The 18,565-nt window shown below is 45.0% G+C and overlaps 1 protein-coding gene across 2 annotated transcripts in view; it reads left to right on the forward strand.

The window, feature by feature from the left end:
* Positions 1-18,565, forward strand: part of pde10a (phosphodiesterase 10A) — an 83,375-nt gene that overhangs the window by 36,302 nt on the left and 28,508 nt on the right. For both annotated transcript variants that reach the window (XM_036546831.1, XM_036546832.1), the window contains exon 2: positions 10,389-10,520. In XM_036546831.1, coding sequence (XP_036402724.1) covers positions 10,389-10,520 — 132 coding nt within the window. The remainder of the gene's footprint in view (positions 1-10,388; positions 10,521-18,565) is intronic.

Consider the following 18,565-nt stretch of genomic DNA (forward strand, 5'->3'; position numbering starts at 1 on the left):
AGGATTCTGGTAATCTTTAACAGTAAAATTTGATTTGAGTACTTCAAAGACAATTCATATATACTGTTATTCAGTTATTCATCTTGTCTTTATGTACCAATAGACTATGTATGTATAGAAACACATATGATATGTGTGATATACACACACATACACACAGTGTGTATGTGTATGTGTATATATATATATATATATATATATATATATATATATATATATATATATATATATATAATATATATGTATATCTCTCCCTCTTATTGTATTTGCAAAGAAAACGGTGACCTCTGATGGAGAACCTAGGTAAGTTACTCTTGGGAGTCTAAGCTTGTATAAACTGTCATGAAAAATATAAACTTTTTAAAATTTACATTTGTTATAACATTACATGTCATGGTTTAGGCAGACAGGAATAATTAAACAAATGCTCTGGTATTCCTTGGAGTCTTTAGTTATGATCATACATCACTGCATTATTTCTCATAATTCATTTGCTTATCTGACGCAATCCATATACCTTACATTTGTATATATTGTCCTGTTGCCTGTTTGAACAGGTGGAAAGCAATTCAAATTTGCTCTTTACTCCAGGGTAAACCAGCAATGGCCCATCTGGGAAATGAACCCACAACTACTAGCCAAGCTTCCTAACAATTATGATGTTTATGTGCTCGTTGGTATTTGATATTTTGCATCTAATAAACATTTGAAGACCTTATGTGTATAAGTCTTTGTCCATGAGTTCAGATGCTTTTGTTTGTGATCCAGCAGAATGCATTTTGTTGCACTTTGAACATCAGGGGCATTTTGCATTTCTTCTTATTCGGCCTGAGCTAGTATTTGCAATTGAGAATTAGCGAGCGGTATCGTTGGTGCTGTTACGCAGTGACACATCTGTTTTCCTCCCTGTCTCATAGGAAACTTAAAACAGCCGCGCAAATCCTCAAGTGTGGCCCTGAGTGGAACCACAGATTTGTGGAAGGCAATATATCCGTCATGGAGACATTAAATACTGTCTACGTTTTCCTGCACATTAATATTGCAGTGTTAACCCTGAATATTCAAGTTTTCTGACCGTAACATGAGTCATGCAAACACCTTATTCCAAAAAGCATAACTGGACTAAGTCAGTGTTCCAGTGTTGAGAGGAATATGAACAGGGTGTGTGGCATGTCCCTCTATTAATTGGAATGTTGAGTCATGTAAATACAATATTCAGGGTATTTCCCCCATAAACATACATCTGGATGTGTTCATTGTTTTCCAAAGGAACTTGGATCATAAGTCTTGTTTGCTAAATGCCATGGTTAACAAAAAAAAGCTAGCGTTTTTGGAGCGATAAGGAGACAGTCGTTGGCAATAAACTATTTTGCAGAAGTGCTAACAAAACAAAATGAGAGTGCAAAAACAAGCATCTCTCCTAAAGAAATAATTAGCTGGAAAAGTCAGTCCTCTATGGGTATTATTCAGGCTAGTCTGATAACTGTGTATACAGGAGTATTAGTGGTGGTCATATTTCCTGCTGAATGTAAATGGATTGTTTGGAATATGACCATAACCAGGGTGAGGACCATTGTCCAGAATGCTCTGTGCATGTACACGTTGCTTAATTCCAGAAGGAAGCCAGTATTCACCTTAGCTGAATTTGTATTAGTCTTTAATGGTACCTGTTCTCAGGTAGTAGACATGATAGGCCAGAACAATTTATGATCTTTAACTTGCAGTTTCAAAATGGATTAAACGCAGTGTTTAATAGTTCCTGGTCTACAGTGTTGCTTGAAATATTGTGATCTGTTAACAATTTGCTAAGCATTTGTATGGACAGCCTCTGCATGTTGATTGGCCCAAAATCAGGATATAAATCCCTAAAGTGTATGGATGAATGATTACTTTCCCAGGTCTGTGTGGTGCCAAATGTTGCTGGTTTGCATCTCAGTACTGGTCTGACCAAACTTGGCGACACAAAGTTAGAATATTCATATGGAGGAAAATGGCCGTGTGAAAGAGGTGACTTTGGATCTGTGTCAGTACTTACTTCTGTTTTTTTTTTTTTTTTTTTTTTTTTTTTCCAGTGAAATAATTCTTTTCGCGCTCTTGTGTGTGCTGAATGGCTTTGGCAAATGAAACTGTGAAACCATAGAGTTGAATAATGACAATTAGTCAATGTGACCTAAAGTAACCTTTTGCTGCTGGAAAGCAGATAACCTTCTGCTTCACTCGGGGTAATACCGGCAATAATGGCTCATAGGGGAGAAATTCTCACCACAAACAAACGTCCGTATGACCTTTCCCATTCATAAATATTTTTTTTTTCTTGTTTGCTTTGTTTCACAGGGCGGTTCTCTGAAAGGTCTACTTTGTAGGTAATTGTAATGTTTATATCATTTGTGCGTTGTAATATTTTTTCCCCCCACCAATACCAGTATATTTATGTTCCCATTTAATCACGGGCTTCTTCTTCCTATTTGGGTAAATGTTAGACTATACATAAACTATGACCTTTTTTGTCTTGGTATCTAATGTTTCCCTGTCAGAATCTTGAAACGGTTCCTCGGAAAGACGCTGTTGCTGCAGTGCTTGAGTCTTAGGGGTCGTGTGAGGAAATGCAGAGAGATGTTCTGGGTCCCCAGAGCACTGCCCCCCCCACCCCCCCTCGCTTCAGTCACACAAAGTATTAAAAAAATGGAATGACGCAATCTGAGACGACCAGGGGAATAAATGACCGCACCGATCAGCCCTAAAAGAAAAAAGGGAAAAAAAAACAGATTGTAAAAATAAGGCCAAACGCACACGCAGGCGAAGAAATGAGGCCTCCGTTGAGATCCAGGGCCTTTTTATTCCCCCTTTCCCTTGACAGCGAAATGCAGCTCAGTCATCTGATCAAGTAATGCCGAATATAGAGACCCGTGTTTTTCGGCTCTCCTCTGTTCTTTAGCGTGTTTGCGTTTCAGCCCTAAACTCAGAGACACCATCATCTTCCTTCCTTCTGTGGAAAAGGCTTTTAGCGTTATGGCGTCCACTGCTGATACCCACGGGGTCCCTAGGCCTGTTGTGTGAACTTAGAAGCGTTAACTTTACGGTATCCACTCACCTACCCAGAGCAGAATAACAGAATTTCTTCATGAAATTTTGGGCCCAAATTTTAAACTCCTGGGTTTATAGCTGGAGTAATGTGGGACTCTGGTGTCCCTTTTCAAGGGTTTTGCAATTCTTTCCTGCTTGGGGATTAAACCTGTAACTCCCAAGTCAAGCTGTTGGCTCTATCTATTGGAGGTGTAGTCCAGTCACAGACAAAGAGTTGTAAAATGTTTTGCAGAGGTACTCATGGGAGACTTCATGTCACTTTCAGTGACATGAAATAAGACTTCTAGTTGCTAATGGGGTGAAGTCATACCGGCAGATAGAGGAGCCAGGATGTATTTGGGGTCGGGCGGGACACGATCAGGCTATAAGGGGTCATACCAACAGATGCTTTTGTGGTGTGGAATTACTTCAAAACTTCGACCTACCCCCTAACCACCCAATAATCACATGTCTCATAAAACATCATCTGGTTTTATATTGGGGGGGAGGGTGGGGGTGGCGGGGAAGTGCAGTGGTGCTGACATGGAATAAAAGCATTTCCAGTTGGTTACAAATTAGATTTTTTTGTGGACGGTGACTCAGAATTGATTTTATGATGCATCTGAAACACCACTGCGCTCTGTAAGTCTTTGTGCGTATGCGTGTCAGGGGTTGGAGGGAGTATTCTTTGGTAATAGATAGTGTAAGTTTGCGGTAATGTGAGCAGAACATTACAATGACAGAATTATGAGATGGCTATGGGCGTCTTTGAGTCGTGTTTGTTAAAGTACAGAAAGACTTGGAGCAAAGGTCACTGCAGTGCATCAAGGGCTTGCACTGGCCATTGCTGGCCAGTGGAGTGTGATCGTCAGTACAGTAGATGCAGTGATAACAAATCATTGTCATGTGACACTTGTTTGCAGTTAACAAAGGCCTTAACCGGACGATTCCTTCGTTATTGGTGGAGCAATTTTGCATATGGGTGTGGCCAGCTGTGTCCTATTTGGGATTGGGGGTGCTAGGGCCCACAGGTGCTGCGGTGCTATTATCTGGGTTTTGATGACGTCTTGATGGGAGGTCTTTAAGGCCAAAAACTGTCTTGGTCACACGAATGCTTGATTTGCATACAGAATTATTGAGAGACCAAAAGGAAGTATTTAAGGGGGAAAAAACCCCAAAAGGAATGCTTGCGGTATGCTGTACAGCCCCTCCCCACCACCACCATCACCCCTCTGGAATGGTGCATTATGGGCCAAACCAAGGCTGTTGTTCCAGCACAGGGCCTGGTGTAGTAACAGATCTTTGTGGTAAAACCAATCAATCACGCTGAGGAGTTTGTTGGCACTCCCAGCAGCTTTTCAGATTTTTGTTTGTTTTTCTATTTTTTCTTGCTTTTTCCCAGGTGTCCTGCAGACAGCATGTTTAAAAGTGTCCCGTTTCCCTCACAGCGTTATTTTAATCATTTTTGGAGCTGTTGCTCGACCCCAAATTTTTGGTCGCCCGAGGAAACTGCTGACGTCAAGCTCAGTGTCACTGCACTGGACAAGTGTCCTGACGGTCATGGCTTAAAATCCCCAGGGCTGGTGAGACGTCGTGTTGAAGAGGGGACAATCCCAAGCCTGTTGGATCCCTCGCATCGCTCCCACATCAATGTTTGCATCCGAAGATTAGTCAGTGACAGGCCTGATTTTCCCATTGTGAGTTCATAGCAGAATTACAGAAGGCATGCTATTTCAGGCAAGGTCAGCATGTTGTGATGGGGGGGAACAGGGAGTAACTTGGTGGATGACAGCGTTGGGGAAAAAAAAAAACCATCAACTGTAATCAAATGCAGCTTCATTATTTCTCTTTTTTATAGCCAGTGAATATTAGCAGTCAATGTGGAAACCCCTTTTATAGAACAAACGGGACAATGTATGTCAAACTTTCCAGGTTCTGGTAACAGCATACAGAATACAGGAGAAACTATTCTCTGTATGCAATGTATTCACAAGTTCAAGGTCCGAAGTCTGAGAGGGGAAGGGGTGGTGGGGGTGTGTGGGGGGGAGGGTTGTGTGGAGGGTGGGTGGGGGGGGGGGTCAGACAAGGCTGCCATAGCCACAGATAAGGATGGGTGAGATGCCCAAGGCTGAGGACTGGGGACCACTTCTCTCAGCCAACACCACATGATTTGCCTTCGGGCAGAGTGTAGCATTGGCCTTAGTGTTTTATCTGCAGTGTGGAGTTCTTAAGGCCTGTGGCATGCTTTTGTGCACTAGAAACATCAGCACTGTATCAAACTGTTATCATTTACAGTGGCATTTAGCTAAAGCTATAAAAGATAAATCATTTTGTTAAATAAAATGGAGTGTCCTAACGAACATTCAAGCTTGAGTTCAGTATCCCTGGAGAGGAAAATAAAGGACAAGCGAAAGAGAGAGATGTCACGTGTGGGACGGATCACCTGCAGGCCCGCAGGGTCGTGCTGCGGCCGGCACCGCGGCCCAGTTCTCCTTGCGGTATCGGCGCCTCGTTTTGTCACACTCCCCACTGCGGACACCGAGCGGTTGCTAAGTCTGCGCGGCTTTGTAGCGGAGCACCCCGGAGGCGTGAGGAGCGGTGTGGGCGGGGCGTGGGTGGTGCCGATGGCCGACGGTGTGTTCCAGCTCATATGGGGCAGGAGGGGCCTTGCGTGGCCTCCCCCCGAGGTTGTTTTGCACAGAGCCGAACCAGGAATTCCAGCCGCCGGCTGTATCTAAATCGGGGAAGGCCAGGCCTCCGTTTGCTCAGAGGCGAATGGGGGGGGAACTGTCACGCCAATAGACTTGCTTACGCTGTGAACTTTAACCTTCACACAGTGAGGGCTTGTTCCAAGGGCAGTTGGCAGTTTTCAGTGCATGCAGTAGAGTATCGTAATTGGTCATGGAGGCAAATCTGTCCAGTTGCTCTGTGGTTTAAATAGTATGTTTAATAATGTACGGTTAATTTTTTTTTTTTCTTTTGTCTTGTTTTTCTTTTCTGTACATCTGCCTGTCTCACTTGCTGGAAAGATCCTTTCATGCACTTCCAAGAAATTTGCAACCCATTGAAGAGCCAAGCTTCCAGTACCCCAGTGCATAATTATATCATTTTTCCATTAGATGTGAACAACTTTATTTGGTTTTGGACACACATTAATTCATAATTTGTAAATTACTGTTACACCATTATAGATAATTGCTATGAAGACTGTGTCAACCTGGATTTATCCCTCAGTTCTAGGTGAAAGCTGAATTTTATTATTTTAGGAAGTTTAATTTTTAGTTTTTGGTTATTTTAGCCAGGACGTAGCCTAGTTTTCACTGGGTTTGAAGTTTGCAGAACTATCTTGTTTCTACTCTCTCTCTAAAGAAGTCTTTTCCTGTATGTCTTTATGCTATGTCAGCAACATCAGGATTGTTTTCTGATGAGAACAATGGCTCGTTTTTGGTTTCTTTCTTGGAAAGAGTGGAGCGAGGCTGTGTGATGGGGGTTGCTGTGGATGGAGAGGGAGTGGAGGCAGAGAGGGGCAGGAAGCTGTAAGCCGCATGGTTGCAGGCTGTCTTGAACCCTGTTGTTTTTGAGCTCCTGCCATCATGTGATGCTTTGGGGACTTTGATGCTGCTGCTGCATGTGATTAGGCCTGCTGCGACTTTATGCTATTATTAAAAAAACAAAAGGTATAGGTGTCCTCGTTTCGAATCAGCTTCTTTGCTTGGATTTTAAGGGGAGTTCCTGTTATGAGTGCATGGGGACCATTTACAGTTTGTGTCTCCTTTGTGTTTTAGTGAGTCAAGCCACACCCTGCCCAATGACTCTGGCAGCTCTTCACTCCGCTGATTGTCATCGTATGTTTCGGCTCTTACACTGGCAATGTGTGTCCATATTTGTAACATGATCTCTGAGTGTTTCATTAATATCTAGCAAAATATTAATTTTGAGTTGTTTAATAATTATTAGTACATTATGGTGATTTACTGTCCAGGCTTACGAACAGAACAAGTGCCCAGGGTGACTTGCATAGATCACATTTGATGAAGGCATCTGCTAAGCACATGCAAAAGAGTATAGTATTGTGTATACAACAATATTATTAATAATAACAATAACAACAATTATTGATATTGTTGTTATCATCCGTATATCACATATCATTAAGGGTTTTACACTAAGGTACTGTCTTATGAACATGTGTATATTTTGTGGGGTGGCGTGCCGTTGTGAAGACCCCTGGGATGTTTTTATTATTAATGTGAGAGTGAGGCTTCGTGAACCCTGCAAAGTTTCAGACAATTTGCTTGGTAGTCTTTGGTATCACATTACAGCCATAGCAGTGTTGGGGTTCATGAAACTTCAGTGTCCCATCAGTAGTTTTATAGTATTTTAATGTATTGGGGAGATGCCCCATTCAGGGCAACTCTCACTGCTTATAGTCCATCTTATCTGTTCTGTAACCTGTCTATACAGCTGAATTTGCCAAAAGCAGTTAAGGTGGGTGCCCCTGAGCTTAAGGGCAAAAGTCATGCCCTGCCTCAGATGCACAGCCATGACCCCCAGGTCCTGAGTCCAAGGCTGTGACAGCTGTTCCACACCCTTGCCCAGTTGTTTTACATTAATGCTGTTTTAGACGTGTAATCTGGGACAGATGGTGTTTCGGCAGCTGGGCCAGTGCAGAGAGAAACGGAGGCCAAGTTGTTGCAGAAAGGGGCAGGAAGGTGCTCCAGTTGTGTGTGCTGATGGGGCCAATAATAGGAACTGTAGCTATAGAGTGGTGTAAGAGTCAAGGGCCTGGATGCCGGACCTGCACTGATGGTTATAGTTTTGTAATCCAGGTCTGATCTGTGGTTGGCTTTAGTTTTGGTACTTTCACATTGTTTGCCCATCAAATTTCCAGTTTCCATTTCATGCTGCAGTGCTAATTTGTTGGTAATAGAGGGTTGAGGCATAAGGTTCGTAACTTAGCTTGGGTAAGGGTTTCTGCTTCATAACGTTTTTATTGTAAAAGGAGGCCTACTCAGCCTCTGTGCTGTCAAACCATCGAGGAGGCTTCCTGGAGTCTTTACCCCCACACAGACAACACCCATCCAACGACACAAAGCGGGGGATTGGTTCCCTACTAGCGTTTCTATCTGAGGCAGGCAGAGTCCTGTTGGCTGTACCTCCCTGCACTGTCACCATGTTAAGCCCTGACTCTTTTCACCTGCCAGTTCCAACTTTGCGCTGTTAGAGCAAATATGATCCCTCATTAAGAGGGATTGACCCTGCTAACACACACACACACACACACACACACACACACACACACACACACACGCACACACAGGATAAGGCAGTGCTCATATATTGTAGGACGACATCGTGGGAAAGCCGGTGTGAGGACACAGCGTCCCCCCGCATTGTGCGCACCTGTCAGAGTCTGTACACAGAGTCCCTCGCAGAGGGCAGTCCTCATTCACACTCCTCTCTGATCCCCATCTCCCTCTCTCAGCCCCTGCCATTCTCTCCCTCTGCATTCAGCTCACTGTGGAAAGAAAGTGCCTGTCTTTACAGAGCGTATGTAAATTGTAAATGTAACAGTCCAAACTGTGAACGAAGATGGAGAATAATAAAAATAAGCAGTGTTTTTCTTATAGGGGACAGGCCATCCCCCCCACTGGGTATCTGGTTAGGCCTACAGCATATTCCTGTAGCATTGTGTCATGTCCGCCCCAATCTTCACGCTCTGTTATTTGCTGTGCAGTGCACTTTGCTCAAAGGCATCCTCAGCAGGTCTCGGGGCTCCGGTGAGACATTCAGAAAGCACCAGGAAAGTTGAGCCTGCGTCCAGAAGGTATTGCGGTTTTCTGGACGGCAGAGATAGCCTCCACCCCCACAAAGGCCGGAACCCCGCTGCTTTTGGGAGCTCGGTGGGGGCAGGCAGGAAGGTTATATCAGAGCTTACACCAGTGCCTGATGGGCTATCTGGAAGGTGGAAATGTTCGCAGGGTCCCTCTATCCGACATTGTCAGCTGAAATCCCCGTCCTCACCATCTGTTTCCTTTTAGCGTTCAGAGAACAGGCTCGGTTTTCTTGTGTCGTGTTTTGCTGTTGTGCAGCAAACAGTCAGTAACCCTTCACTACCCCTGCCTGGGACGTGGGGAACTTACCAGCTCTCTGACGCTTCTCCTTTACGTGCAGGTTCGACACGTGCCAGGCAACTCTACACTCCTGTTCTGAACACAGTTAGTCTCAATCAGCTGCCATCTTAGGCTGTGCATACTAAGGTTTGCCTTTTGTTCCTCAAAACCTGACAGCATGCTCTTTGCTACTTTATTGATTTATTTATATTATTGGGATTTATACAGTTGTTAAAATTGAAATATGAGAAAACACCCTTCTAGACCCATCTAACAGCTTGTCACAGATCTCCTGGCTCAAATCTCTGGCTCCTCAGTGAGTACGTAAGAAATCCAGAGCTGTGTCCTTTAATCATTAGGTGTTCAGTACATTGCACCAAGGGAACACACACATACCAACCCCTTGGACTGACTGCTTGATGCTGTTACGCGTGTCTCATGGCTAACCTTTGCTTTTGTTCATTGATATGTACTGACTCTTTACAAACATCCTTGAGTTAATTTTATACTCCAGATGGAATGCACTCTCACAGGTTCAAAGATCACCCTTAGGGTAAGTGTTTTATAGCTTCAAGCCACGTGACGCCTTTAGTGACCCAAAGTGCTGTTCCATCCGACGTGGGTTTTTTTTTAAGTGATCCGGCTCTGAAGCCGTCAGCAGCTCGTCAGAGCCTCTGGAAGGAGCGACGGCTCTGACGGGCGGCCGCAGCGGATAGCACAGACGCCTGCCGGCTGCGTTAAATACATACTTTACCCCAGTGACAGCTTCACAAATGGCTGTTTGCTCAACAACAAAGACAATAAAGCGCTGCATTTAGCCAGCTCTCAAGGACATAATTGTCTATTAAGCGCAATCGAGCCTTCCTTCCCCTCCTTTCGACTCGGGCGGGCCTCTCTCCTAGGAGACATCATGGTACAATAAACACTTCGCTGCGCTCTGGGAAGTGAGGGGAAGTCCCAGTGGTCACCATACGGCCTGCCCTCCCACGCCTGCTCCACACCAGCGAAAACAGAGGCCTAACCTCCTTGCAGACCCCAATCTCTCTCATTCAGCTGCTCTCTTACTCTTATAGCATTGAGGTGTGACTTTTTTTTTCTCCAGGCACTCCTCTGCATATGTGTGTGACTGTTGCTTGTTTCTGGAATAGGTGCATGTTATGTACAGTTTGTTGCTGAGCAAGAGTGAATGAAAAAAGTTTTCCTTGGTTACAGGTCTGACGGATGAGAAGGTCAAGGCCTACCTTTCACTGCACCCGCAGATGCTGGAAGAGTTTGTGTCGGAGAGTGTGAGCGCCGAGACCATCAGCCGATGGCTCCAGAGGAAGAACAGCACCAGGCTAGTCGGTAAGAACAGTAGCTGCTCTTGCATGACCAACACTTTTTCCATCTGTGTGAACGCTCTGGAATTTGAAGCTCATATCCAATCTATGGCGTTTGGGTATGTTGTGGTAGAGGTTCTCATATGGCAGGTCGGTACCTAGGAGCCCACCTTGGTTTCTGTAACAAGCTTCAGATTCTGTACATTTACATATCACAGCTTTTACTGTAAAATGTGTTTCCTTTCCTTAATGGTGCAGATCCAATACCATGCTGGGGGATTTGCAGTCATGACTCTGGTCATAAGTGCCCTCACCAGCACTCTTCACAGCTGCCACCAGCCCCAAGGCTCCTCCTCACGTGACAGGAAGAGCTCCTTATTTTGTCATGCACAACAGGAAAGCATTGACCTCAGTCTGTTAGGCCTCTGCATACCTAACAAAGCAAAGGAAGAATCTGATAACAATGGTGATTTATCCCACTTTAACTGTGGTTAACAGTGGGCCCTCAGCTAGAATGTAAGCCTGATACTGTACATGACAAGCATTTGAATATTTATTACAATCAGAAGCATCTATCTTCAATCTTAGACCATTTTTTGTGGGGGGAGGGAGGAATTTACAGTACTTGGCAGGCAATCTGCCACTGGTTTTGGATGTCTTCACTGTAGTTAGCGGGAGGTGCAGAAAATTATTTGCAGAAGAAACAAAGCAAAATTCGGCAATGGCCCAATCAGCCGAGACTAGACGGTCGTTACCCATAAGGCAATGTTTATGTCCCCTGACTGTTCTAATCAAGCAGGAGATGATTTTTTTTATTCCTCTGGAAATAATCACTCTCCCCTTGCTGGAAAAATGGCAGGTCATGTGTTTATACTCCCCGTCCGTGGCGTAATACATGTGTTGTGGCTCCGGTGTATGTGTGTGCGCGAGTGCGTGTGTGAGTGTGTGCGTGTGTGTGCATGCATATGTGTGTGTGTGTCTGTGTGTGTGTGTGTGCGTGAGTGTGAGCGCGTGCATGTGTGTGTGCGTGCCTCACAGAGTAAACATGGGAGAGACGGCAGGGGCATGCAGCGGGGGCTCTAGGGGCTTCACGGGTCGTTAGACCCATTTCAGTGGGCCGGCTGGTTCTGTGCCAGGCGTCAGGACGCTGCCCGGTTGACAGACCCACCAGGAGAGCAACCTCCACCACCCCAACCCCTGCACACCCACCGGAATCCACCCGGGGCCCACATTTCTGGCCCCTGGCCAAGTTCAAGCCCCTGACGTCAGAAGTGGCCCCCGGGGACTGGCCCGGGCTGGCGATGGGGGTGGGTTGGCGTTCTGGATGAGTGCAGCAGTCTGCAGGGCGTTCTGCTGATTGGGCCGGTGCTGGTTCAGGAGGCCTGCTGTCTTTAACTGGGCTGCGCCAGAAAGCTCCTTTTCCTCGCTCCAAGCCTGACATTTTCATTCCCTTTGCCTGGCCTGGCCCAGACATTCCATTCGGCGTCCGACACTGAATTTTGATTTAACCAGATTTTTTTTTCCTCCATTTATTATTTTGTCTGTTGGGGTTGTTGTCATTCTTTGATGAGCCACGCCTCTGTCTCTCGCTCTCTCCATATTTTTGTATGCGGTAGGGGAAGGTCTCATAATTATCAGAACTGACCCCACTGTCTACAGCTTTCAGCTTAGGCTGTTTAGCAGCTTGGTGCATGCCACTGTGTTTATGTTCAGATGCATTAACCTGTGAATGCAAGAGTAAACTTCTCATCACTGAGCGGTGATTATTTATGACTAGATCTCGGAACATCTTCCAGAATTAACATTGAACATGAAGATTGATCCATTAGTGTCTGTGAAGTGGCCTTTAACTAGTGTTTGTGACAGTTCCACCACAGACAAATATACAAGCGTTATGTGTATGTACACACAGGCTGGTTTAAAGCACTGAAAGCACAGAAATCAATGAAAGCATTTTCACAGTAGGAATTAAATGACAAATGTGACACATTAAATGTACTGAGGGTTAGGCATAAAACAGTAATTCAGACTTACTGTATGTTTTTTTTTTTTTTTCTGATACAGAAGACAAGACACTGATCTGAGTTACTAGCATATTGTTATTATGTTCTCTCCACTCCCCCCCCCCCCCCCCCCCCCCCAAAAAAAAAGACATGAGTTCGTAACGTAAACACTGGCACACAGACCTGCGTGATTGCAGCGCTACTAGTGAGTCTGCACGGCAGAGGCATGATTCACCCCTTTATACTGCCTCGGGAACGGAGGGGAGCGGTGGCCCGCTCTCCTAATTGCACGTGTCTCGTTAGTGGAATTACACAAGGCCGTTATGGCAGCGTGGTGCGGCCAGATCAAGGTAAACCGCGCACTGCGGAATCTCAGTGGCGAGTGACAGCGCTTTGCCCGGTTTTTGGGCCTGCGACTTTTACCCCCTTCTCTTTGAAGTGGTGACGGTGTTGGAGCTGTTGTTTTTAATAATGGGGGGTGGATGGGGGGTGTTGGAGTCAGGGAAATTTTTCGACAGCTGCAAAGGCGGCTTTTCAAAATTCCTGCGCATGGCCGCAAAGGGCCAGCAATCGCCATTGGAACGTTGACAAAACAAACTATTGCATAAGGAGGCATTGTTGAGCCGTGTCCAGCAGGACAGAAACAAATGGAAAAACGGCCAACAGGAAAGGAGAACAGACAATCAGCTGTTCCTGGTGGAATCTCTGCCTCCCACCCACGTACAGGTCAGCCGAGAGGGGGCAAGTGGGGAGTTGGTGCTCCACGTGTGCTGCGGATGCAGTCACCGTGACAACCATGGGATACCTCCACGCCCCTTCTGTTCTTGAGCTGGAGTGGTCCGAGCAGGGAGCCAGCCCCAGGCCCTCACAGCTCAATGGCACATCTCCTATTGAGCAACACTGTTAGTTTAAAACCCAAGTCCACAGCGTGAGGAGCCAGTAGTGTTATTTTCCTGTCTCTAGGGGCTGCCACTGTCTGTAAGAGACTGACATGCTCCTCTGAGCTCGGCTGCTATACCTCCTCTGTCCTCCTGTAGGCGCCTCAGAACCTGCTTCGTTTTACACCTGAGGCTCCTAGGTACTACAGGGTATTTAAACCTGCTCCTTGCAACCATACAGCATAACACTGACCATCACTGGTACTCATGGCACACGCAAGGGCATGGACTTACCTTTTTAATAGGGGTAGTAGACTGTTGCTAGATGACTGGTGGAGTAACACCCAGGGTGTACAAAGGAAGTAACTATAAGCAGTAATGATGTGTTGTTCACTAGTAGTTGCTCCAGAGAACTCCATACATACGATCAGTTCCTTTCAAGCACTCCATCTCTGCCACAGCTCCTGCGATTTGCATCTAGCCAGTGAAATAAATAAGCACTTTTTTGTTGTAGAAAAAGTCTCTTTCAGAACGTGATCACACAAAATAACTAGTTCAATTTAGCTATTCAAGGTGAGTTCTGGTGTGACCAGCTCCATGCAATGGAACTTGAGGGATTCGTGTATCTTGTTTCTATTGTTGCTGTTATGGAAATATTTGTGCTCCTAGCTTTAATGGTGGAATAATCTCTTTTGTGGCACAGCTTTGCGATTATATGGTTTTGTATCTCATCTCATTCATATTTCATAAATGGATAAAAGCAAGGAGTGATGGAAACTAATGTGTTGACAGCACACCATTAATAAGGATGTAAACAAATAAAACACAGAAATAATCAATAGAAATTAAAATGAAATTGTACATACATTTATATTGATTTAAATGATACAATTAAAATATTAAGTAACAAACAGAGGTAATTTATAACATCACAAATCAGTGAACTCTCTCCTTTCACATTTGTACATGAAATATAAAATTCAACAGATATTTTTATAACATATGATGAGTATAATGGAAGCGGCATTAGGTGTGTGTGTGTGTGTATACTCAATGTAGCAGATACACCCACTAAAGTGTACGTATTGTTGCTGATGGAAAGGAAAAGGCGGCTGTTCCGCCAGAGTGACATCAGGCTAGTCTGGTGCCTGTGCCGGCACGGCGTCAGGCTCCTCGCCAGATCGCCGAGGAGATGAGGGAACCGACCGCCGGTCGAGCTGGAAACGTGAGTAATCAGGACGACAGGCACCTCATTATACCAACATCTCTCTGCGGGATTTGCTTAGCGTCATAACTGCAATATCTCTTAAAAGTCTCTTCCTGTGGCAGTGCTTTAAGATTGGCGTGTGCTGCCTCTACAGCCTTTCCCTCCCTCCCCTTCTATCGCTCCTTTTTTTATTTTTCTCTCTCTCTCATTCTTCATGTCCTCCTCTGATTTCAGTCAGGTTTTTTATGTCTTTTTTTAGTCTTTGCAAAAGAAATGGACCAGGAAAGAATGCAGTCCTACAGACACTCTTGTTAGTTGTTAGTTTTATATATTTACCAGTTTGCACTTATTCCGTATTGAATTGGTATCCGAGACCCTTCTTCTCATTTATCAGTGCTTTTTAAAAGTATTGATGGTTTGTGGAGCAGGGCTTTTTTCTGAGGTACGAAGGGTTTAGTTTGCCACCTAGTTTTCACACCTCTCCTTCTCTCTGAATCCCAGTCTAAATCTGCTTTGAGTGGTGTAACATCTCATTGTAGTTTGTCTTTAACTCTGAGTAACAAATGTGTTTTTTCATGACTTATTTACACATTTTTCATTTACTTGAACAACATTTCAGCTAACACAGAGCTCCTAAAATGGTGTTCATTGTTATTCAAATTAAGGACAAACTAGGAAAATCCTGCCTTGAGCTCTAGATGAAGTCCAGGCAGACATGTTGATCTGGGCATACAGCAACATTCAGTGTGTTGTCGTGCACTATAGCTCTGACTGTGGGTAATGCAGTGGAAAGGCAAGTTGTGCTGCACCGGATCAGCCAGCTGTGGCTGGAGCTCGTGCCAGCCTGGTTCCAGCCCCACAGTGTAAAAGGAGTATACTGTAACTGTCCTCATCTGGTCCCCGGGACCTATTCTGGGAAAGATGTGGTCGCAAATGTGGCTTTGTATGTGAATAACTGGAAGCGGTCACTACTGTTCGGAAGAATGTGACCTATACGAACAGCTTAGCTTTGAATGTTGTGGGAATAATTTTCAAAAAGCGGTTGTTTTGTTGAGATGGCTTCATTAGCTAAATTATTTTTTGTCTGATTTTCCTGAGTGGAGGAAAAAAAGGAAAATGCATGTTGGACAGCCATTGGCATTGCCTTGGTATCTACACCATCCCTAACAAAGAGTCTCCAGATAGTGAACCAGGCACATGTCCTCTGCCTGAAGCCTGCTTCCCGCGTATTCCTGGAAATGGACCCCCCCTCCCCACCCCACGACACCCCACCCCACTCCCCCCTTATGCTCTCTGTCCCTGGTCACGTGAGGGGTGACGTGTGGCCCCTCTCCAGGCTGACGCTCATGCGTTATCCACTGTCACGAATCTGTCATGTTCATCACCAGCCCTCCTCCCCCTCCCCCGACCCCCCGTTGTCCCCCCTTGCTGAGCACTCAGCGTCACACATTACGTAACACAGCGGGTGTGTGTGCTGGCCCTGATATGTGACGAGGGCTGTTCTGGATTCATAGTCCCACTGAACCTCTGCGCAGTCTCACTGAGCTTTTTTTTTTTTTTTTATTTGGTGGCAGGTCGCTGTGTGGCAGTGTGAGTAAAGAACACAACCCCAGGTCCACTCTCAAGATGAGCTGTTGAACCTTTCTATGATTACTTACTTCAGCAGAATATCCAGCTTTACCAACAAATAATTAAAAATGTTTGCACTGTATGTTGAGCTGGAGCTGGGTCTCTGTGTGTATGTTTATGTATGTGGAATAAGGTCGCTAGTTCACTTGGCTGGGACTATTGTGTGCGCATGCTATCTTGGTTTGACTCATAGTTCTAGGTCAGACTTTTCAGGCCTCAGGCTATGATTGTGTGAGGTGTGTCTAGCTGAAAGAGAAACATTTGTTATTAAGAACTTATGGTATAATATTTGAATTTTTGAACATTTTTAGTGTTCACCACAGACCACAATATTTGTAAAAGAGGTGGCATTTAGTTTTTGATATTATAGTGTACTTAAATACCCTTTTATTTATTTATGATTGGAAACACAGGGCAACCTTTAGACAGGCCTGTGTTTTGCTTTAATTTCACCACTGTTCTCTGGGAAGGGCAAGCTTCCTGTTTGCGCTGGCAAAGCAAGAGGGAAATTGTGAAATGGTCCGTGTTCTAGAACCGAAGACTCCATGAACAATGTAAACTGCTGTGACACAGACCACAGACACACACACACACACACACACACACACGCACACGCTCAAAATCATGGTTCTTTTCACACCTTAGGCAGGCACTGGCTGTGGACCGACAGAGGAAGTAAGTAAGTCCGCTTTAAAGAGCTCTCTGAAGATGTGACAGCAAAGATAATCTATAACAGCAGCAGGATTAAATGCTCTCTAAGGTGAACATTACCTTGAAAATTTTCTCCCTCCGTTGCTGAGCCCTTCTCATGAAGGTAGATGTGTGTGAACACTCACTTGCTGGATTGTGAATCAAGTCACTGTCAAAAAGCTGGTCTTTGTTACTGGGTAACTATTTGTTCTCAGTCAATTTGTTTCAGGCCAGTTTGTAAAGAAAATCACATGTACAGTACAAAGGAAAAGAGTGGTTTGCAGTTAAAATGCCTCAGCTGTACCAGTAAGGAATAGGGAGAGAGATTTTTCCTGCTGGTAAAATAGAATGTCTGCAGCACTGACCTCACTGCCTCGTGGTACAGTGGATGAAATGAGTCCAGGGTTCAATGTAAAGGTGTCAGGAGTACAGCCCAGCTCCTTTAGAAAATGCTACAATTGGCAGAGAACTGATGCAAAGAAATGAAATTAGGAAGCTTGGACTTTGCGGGGATATTTATTTTAGCAGGATTTACTCGTACGTTAAAGGGAGTGAAGATCCTGTTTCCATTCATACTGTTCCTCAGAAATAAATAAGGGAGATTACACTAGGGTCAGTTTGAGGGAAACCATGCACGCCTCACCACCATAAAACTGTCACTTTTCAAGTTTTATTTTCTGCTAAAAGCTGTTTAATATTTTCAGCAGAAGCAACACTTGGTCTCATATGTGAGGCAAACTATAGAAGATATGTCTATAAAATGTACAGTCATTGAAAATGGTCTTGGTCTTATTTCGTGCCTTGTGACTGCTTTTTTCCCCCGCTGCTAAAGCAATCTGGGGTGGATGTTTTTTCCTCATTCAGACTTTTCCTCTAATCCACATAGATCTGTATTCAGAGAGACATTTAGTGGCGCCCAGATTATGGCATTTTTGCTTGTGTCGCAGTAGCACTAGCAGTATAACCATGATATTTACATTTCAGTGGTCTGTGACTTTCTGTGATGTACTTCCTGTGATGTACTTCCTACAGAGCTCTAGCCGGACTATCAGGCGACAAGACCAGGTACACGCTGTGTACGTGTGTGTAAAGGCAGGCATAAATATATGTGTGTGTGTGTGTGTGTACATGTGCTCTTCCACCATATACCTTGCAGGTTACTGTACTGTCAAACCTTATGTGAAGTGTGTAGACTGAGGCAGGAGTGGGACAAGAGACAAGAAACTGTGCACCAACACCACCTTGTGCGTATACACACACACACACACACACACACATGCACATACATCAAGTCGCTCCCTCTGCTTTGACTAACGAGATCCTCCAGGCCCCACTGACGTCAGAACCCCCCCCAACTTTGTCCTGCTGGCTCTGTTTACAAGGCGGAGTGCACAGTCAGGAGGGACTGAGGAGTCCCGGACCCACTGCCACGAATCCTCCAGAGGTCTGCCAACGGCTGGCTGCACCCCCCTCGTCTCCCTCCCGCCACATGCACCTCACCGCCCCCCCCCCCCCCCCCCCCCCCACCTTCCCCCAGCGTCCTGCAGTGATTCACGCCCCAGTCACAGAGATGGTTCATCACTCCACAGCCATAATGACCCCTGCTTGTAAAAAGAGCTGTAGTTGAGGCTGAAGCAAAAAAAATAAATAAATAATAAAGATC

The sequence above is a fragment of the Megalops cyprinoides genome, chromosome 15 (genome assembly GCF_013368585.1).
Source record: "Megalops cyprinoides isolate fMegCyp1 chromosome 15, fMegCyp1.pri, whole genome shotgun sequence".
NCBI lineage: Eukaryota > Metazoa > Chordata > Actinopteri > Elopiformes > Megalopidae > Megalops > Megalops cyprinoides.